At 40.5% G+C, this 6,487-nt stretch overlaps 1 protein-coding gene and 1 non-coding gene across 2 annotated transcripts in view; both read right to left on the bottom strand.

Annotated features, from left to right (window-relative positions):
* Positions 1–1,569: 1,569 nt before the first annotated feature.
* NMRK1 (nicotinamide riboside kinase 1) overlaps positions 1,570–6,487 on the bottom strand; it is a 21,165-nt gene continuing 16,247 nt past the window's right edge. Inside the window, 2 exon segments of the mRNA XM_008690966.2 lie at positions 1,570–2,293; positions 6,426–6,487. The exon segment at positions 6,426–6,487 is cut by the window's right edge and continues 5 nt beyond it. Of these exon segments, the coding sequence (XP_008689188.2) occupies positions 2,274–2,293; positions 6,426–6,487 (82 nt within the window). The 3' untranslated portion in view covers positions 1,570–2,273.
* Positions 3,544–3,657, bottom strand: LOC121100172. The gene has a single exon (XR_005831908.1). It is a non-coding gene; the product is annotated as a small nucleolar RNA SNORA12 (small nucleolar RNA).

Here is a 6,487-nt window from a genome sequence, read left to right as displayed (position 1 = left end):
TCCCTTGCAGTGAGAAGTGGCCATGTGAGCCAGTTCTGGCTCCAGAGACATCTGAAGGAGTTTGCTGGGGACACTGTTGGGGGATTCTGGAAGGCATGAGGCTATCTGTACCCCCCACCCCATCTTCCTCCCTTGATAGCGGACACTATATCAGGAACTTTGAATGCCTTCCTGTGATCTCCTGGTCATAGGGCCACAAGCCAAGGATGGACAACCCTGGCTTTTTTCTGACATTTTTTAGTTGCTACAGAAGCAGAGGTGCCAGATAAAATACAGGACACCCAAATAAATTTGCGTTTCTGAAAAACAACAGTCTTACACATATAGTATTTGGGACTTATTAATACTAAAGTTATTTGTAAATAACTATAGTTTATCTGAAATTCAAATTTAATTGTGTGTCCTCTAATTGTGTTTTTCCCCCCTAAATCTGGCATCTCTATGTGCAAACTCTGGACTGCCTGCCTTGAACTTCCTTCTTATGTAAAAAAGTAAACCCCAATGAGTTTAAGCTACTACTCAAATAACATACTGGTTGCATGTGAATTCATTCTTGATGTCATCGGAATTTACTTTTGTACCCAATACTTTTTGGGGTGTCCATCATGTGCAAGACACTGTGCTCGTTTGCACGGATGTGTGTGTAACTAAGTCACAGAGGCAAGACCTGTCTTCATAGAGTTTCTATGTAGCTGGAGAGATGGTCGCTAAATGAGCGATTCTGAAAGGGGAAGTATAATTCCAATTGTGAATCGTGCTTGGAAGGACAAGTAGGGGACTACAGAGGGAAGTTCTCCTGAAGTAGGATGTCAGGGCACAGGAGGGGCAGGCTGATTGGAGGGAAGGGTTCTGGAAGTTTGCTCTGAGCACCAGGAACAGCATGTGTTCCCCTCAAGGCAGGAACGGTCCTGGTAAGTTTGAGGCGAGGAGGTCACAGCACTGAAGAGCAATGGGGTTGAGTGATGGGCAATGAGAATAGAGAGGCACACAGAGGTAGTTCAGGGAGTGCCTTGGAGGCAATATTAAGGATTTTGAACTTGATCCTTACTCTACACTGCACCCACACTAAGTACCGTTGACACCCCCCCCTTACAAAGAGAAAATAGAGACTTTCAATAGTTTGAAATAAAGACTTCCCATAATTTGATCAGAGTCATATAGCTGTTAGGTGGAAGAACTGCCATTTGGGCTCAGGGTTTGTTTTTGTGTTGTTTTTTGCTTGTTGTGTAGTGTGTGATCAAAAAACCCTCCCTAATTACCACCAAGTGCAAGCTAGTTAGAAATACAGAAATAATGAGAGCTGATCAAATGAGTCTGTAAAGACCAGTTAAAGTTAATGTAACAATATATTTATATTTGTAAAGATTGAGGGGCTTGGAAGCAATCCGTTTGTTAAAAAAGAGGTTGATCAGTACAGTAGATCATCTAAATTCCAGCATTGAAAGAGGCCTCAAAAAATCATACAATTCAGATCTCCTGTCTGTTCCTTTCAACGAAAGGTACTACTTATCATTTAAGTAACCATAACTGATTTCTGTGACTTTAGATTCGTTTGACAAAAACAAAATAGAACACAGAAAATACTCTATTATAACAAAGTATCGACACAAGTGACACAATGAGCCAGTGGTTTTACACATATGTAAGAAACAGTAACAAAACACACAGGAAAAAGACACTCTAGTAAATTGTTGATTTATTCAATATGACTGCTATTCCCCCTAAAGCCTTTATGGGCAGGAAATAGGCATTGGTATTATATGGTAATGAATATTATAGAAAATTTAAAAATAGAAAAATATCAGCGTGCATTGAATCTAAGGTAAATGCTTTGTGATACTTGACAGGCGTGTGTATTTACACACACATATATACCTACATATACACAGACACACACATACATACACAAAGACACATACAAGCACAATAGATTACATATATACTAGATTGTGATGTAAATCTTATTTTGTACCCTGGGTCCCGTACAGAAAAGTTTGACAACCACTGGTCCAGAGGAACTGACTCATTGTGAGCTACGCTCTCTCTCTGTATTCCCTGGAGCAAGAACAACTCACTAAGGTAAATTCCTGTCCGGTGGTGTGAATAACCATTTACTTGTTCCACATGTTGGGAAAACCATGTGTGGTAACACAAACAAACGAACCAACAGCTGTTATCATACCAAAGTACTTATTGTATCTCGGTTAAGGTTCTTAAATACACTCCTTTGAGCTTCCTAATTCATCCCAGGAAGGATTCAGGGCACTCCATCTTTATGTTGTTACTTGCAAACCTTGAAAACAAATACAAGTAGAAAGAAATTAATAGAGAATTCCAATTCTCATTGTGTTAAATCTTCACACTGTCAACAGTAAATCTTAATCTATTATTAAGATTACAGGGATTCTGGAGCCAGAAATGCTGGTTTTCCGTCAAGAACTAAATAGAGGCCAAGTCTCATTCTTGGAATCCTTAGACTAAATTTAAGCCTATCTTAACATATCAGATATCTAATATCATTTGCAATTGGTATAATAATCGTTGGCTTCAAGGAATGAAATAGTTGGAAAATTAGAAGAGTATCACAAAGGGTGGCTGGTTGTGTTAGAATTATCGGTTTGCAGCGTTATCCTTGATTTGGGGAAAGAGCATGGGTACGTTTACTCTTTTTTTCTTAAACCAAGGAAGCCTAGCTGAATACTCAGTGACTTTGGCTTGAAACTCAATGATAAACCTATTGCATTCATATTACAGAGTTTATGTTGGAGAAACATATTTTTTTAGTGTAGTATTTAATTGCTGAAGGATATACATACAGGTACGATTATACTCTTTGACCAAGCAAGCACTACTTCTGGGAAACTTTAATATGATTCCAGAAGAAGAAAACAAGTGATATGTGTAGATATTTTTTATAGCATGTTATTTGCCAATGTGAAAAACCTGTAAAGGTACTAAATACTCAGCAATTGCGAAATGGGCCATTAATCCCATGATAATTTGGGCTATTATATTAGATAATTATACTATTACTTTAATTGGACATATTTTATATTTGATATAGAAAAATGCCAAAAGAAAAATACACACCTTTTATTAAATGTTAGTTTGCAATTTCTTATTCCTTTGATTTGAAACAAGACGTGTGACATCTTTCTTCTGCACTGAGAGGTCAATGCCAAGTCTTACAACTCACTCTTAATGAGCAAAACAGAACTCAGCCTTGACTCCTTTAACTGGAAAAGCTGTGTAGTTTTACTCAGTTTCATTATATAATAAACTCTATAAAGCTCCTTTAAATATTAAATACGAATGTAAAACCATTAAAAAAAAGAAATGAGTATGGCGATTAACCATGTAACCAGCTAACAGGCTGATGTGAGCGGCAAAAATGTTGGACGTGTCCTCGTTAGGATGTTCACATTGCTGATTGGTGGGAATTCAAGTGATTATTTTCTCTCTTTTTTAAATGAAAACTTTTTTAATAATGAATATGCTTTTCTAATGAGATGGAAATAGACATTTTTCCCCCTTGTCCCTTCCACATGTAGGAGCCAATCTCCAGTCAAGCCTTGCCAGCTTCTACCCAGTATGTGTGGCGGAGTCAGGCTCCCTTGAAAACATAATCAGCAGGCCAGAAAGTAAACCATCACCGTGAAAATAAACATTGTCAAAAGGAGTTCCAAAGTTCTGGTGGCTAGACGGCCTTGTCATTGTGAGGATAGGGAATGATTACATTTTGCCTCAAACACTGAATTTAAATAAGGATTAAATTAAACACATAACTTTGTGTTCTTACTGTCTTGGGTCATTCGTTTCATTAATCATTAAATTCAATCTCTGTTTCCCTCTCATCATTATTACTTTATCACAGTCATGATTTTATGGGCTTAGATGGAAGGGCAGTTCAGCAGGTTTATGAGAGGTTGTGAGGAGCCCGCAGAGTAGTCCCTTGAAACCTAGGAAAGGCCTCCTTGCTAGCTCAGCCCCTGACTGTGGGTTAAACCAGGCCATGCCGAGGAGCCCTCCAGGCAGCTCTCCCAAGGCACTGTGGTCGTAAGAACTGGGCAAGGTGGTAGGTTACTATAAATAACACCATAACTGGAAAAAAAAAACTGATATAGATCTTAAGAGGTAAGAAAAGCTGATCTGCTTTGAATTTTATGTCTCTTCTAACATTTGCCATTTTCTTTTCTACTTAACTTCATCTGACATCTAGAACACGAGCAAGACAGCCTTAAAAGGCATAGGTGAGTACTCCCTTCCAGCCTCTACGACAGAAGCAAGGAAAGAGGGCTGCTATACACACGGACGCGTACTCCCTCATGGGCTTTCAGTGTCCATCAAAACATACCTGTTGCTCTTGGGGCTTGGAACTGATGGTAAAGGTTGGCATTTGATATGGAGCGAGCAGCAGTTTGAGCTACTTGGTGAAGGCGCCTTTTATCTTTATCAGGAGCTGGATCACAAAGCCGAACTCCAGAGTATGACTTAGTCACGAAAAAAATGGACTTAAGCACTGACCATTACCAAAGGGATGGAAAGGTAGAGATGTCCAGCCCCTAAAACACCCCGAAGTCTCTCCTTAGGGCCAGAAAGGGAGCCAGTCACTCTCAGCAAAGCATCTCTGGTTCAGGTGCTCGACTCCCTCCTTCACTCTACATTCTTTATAAGCCCTTCACGTTGGCGCCCTGAGCTTCCCTGCCTTTCATCAAAGTAACAGATGGCGGGGTGGGTGGGGGCGGGGATATCTGCCAAGGACTCTAAGTTCCACTTATAAGAAACTTAAAAATGGTCCTGAAATTTCTTCAAATGGGATCATGCCTACACGAAGGGCCGATGCTGAAATCAGGAGTGTGTAGATCAATGGGCTGGCTGGGCTCAGTCCCCTCGTAAGATAGGAGTTTACTGAGAACAAAGGAAATCTAGTTCTTATTAAGAGATGATGACATCTGGCCTAGGGTAGTTGCTTCTCAGAAGCGGGGACTATTCTCCCCTGCAGGAGTGACTCACACTGTCTTCTCTTCCAGTGAATGACTGCATTTTGCACGTGTTAACCGTGAAAACCCTTTTAGTTCCAATAGTTCGAATATAACAGCAGCTGGATCTATAGTTCTGTTCTCTGAGCGTGCTTTTTCATCCTGCTTCTGGTTTCTACCTCCTGCTTTGCTCTCCTTTTGGGGGAATTTCTCCTGTTAAACAGGAGGCCTTAGCAGAGGCATTCAATGACAGGATGAGTCCATGATCCAGTCCTAGCCAATCCGAGTATGCCAACTCTGGGGTCAAAGCGATCAGGTTAGCACAAGCCATGGGACCCAAGCAGGACCAATCCAAATCTTCTCTGGGACTCTTCAGCGGGGCTAAAATGCAAAACTTTTTTACAAAACTATTTAAAATAAAGAATACTAAACATATGCTAAAGTAGGGAAAATCATACATAAGCTCCTTGGAACCCAATACTCAGCTTTCGACATTTATCAACTCATGGGAAATCTAGAGAAAGGATAAACTGTCTTTTTCTACTGGGGATGTTGCACCTGGGAGGATGGTGCTTCCAACCGCCATCCTATCTGTCAGTGGAGGGAGTCTGACTCCGAAAGAAACCCAAACAGCAATGTGGAATTGTGGCAGAACCTTGAAGGCTACATTTGAGCTCCTTAATCTAGCTGAGCCTGAAGCCACAGCTACCCTGTACTTTCTGCTTAAGCCAGATCAAGCAGGGATTCTGGTACTTGCAAAACGTGTCATCTAAGATGAAATCCTGAAAGAAAGACTCAATAGATATTTTTTCACATCTTGTGTTTATCTTTGAGACATCTGGGGAAAAAAATTCATGGGAAAGCTTTAAGAGGACTAAAGGAGAAGGGGCGCTCTGGATATATTAAAACGAGATCACCAGCCTTTTAACTCCACTTTGCCCGAAGGATAATGTCAGTCCCACTGAAATAATAGCCATCTACTAAAACATTTAAACTATGTAACATAAACATCATTAAGGGATGTAACAATGGGTGGGTATTTTCACCCTTAAATAAAAAAATCTCATTAAGGGGCGCCTGGGTGGCACAGCGGTTAAGCGTCTGCCTCCGGCTCAGGGCGTGATCCTGGTGTTCTGGGATCGAGTCCCACATCAGGCTCCTCCGCTATGAGCCTGCTTCTCCCGCTCCCCCTGCTTGTGTTCCCTCTCTCGCTGGCTGTCTCTATCTCTGTTGAATAAATAAATACAATCTTTAAAAAAAAAAAAAAAAACCTCATTAAGAAAATAATCAAGGCCCCAAACCCATTCGGAGTCTCAGATTCTGAATTATCTTCAATGCAATGAATGAATGGATACAATCACTCCTACATGAGCATTCTGGTAAGCTATTATTGGGTATGTAATGAACTCTTTTCCTGGCTGTTCCTTCACCACCCACAATACTTACACTTTTGCTTTGCTAGTTCTTGTATTAGATCTTCATACACTTGGGAAAAAATGTCCTCTTCC

Source organism: Ursus maritimus, unplaced genomic scaffold, assembly GCF_017311325.1.
Source record: "Ursus maritimus isolate PB19 unplaced genomic scaffold, ASM1731132v1 scaffold_34, whole genome shotgun sequence".
NCBI classification, from domain to species: Eukaryota; Metazoa; Chordata; class Mammalia; order Carnivora; family Ursidae; genus Ursus; species Ursus maritimus.
This window is presented reverse-complemented; position numbering and strand designations above follow the sequence as displayed.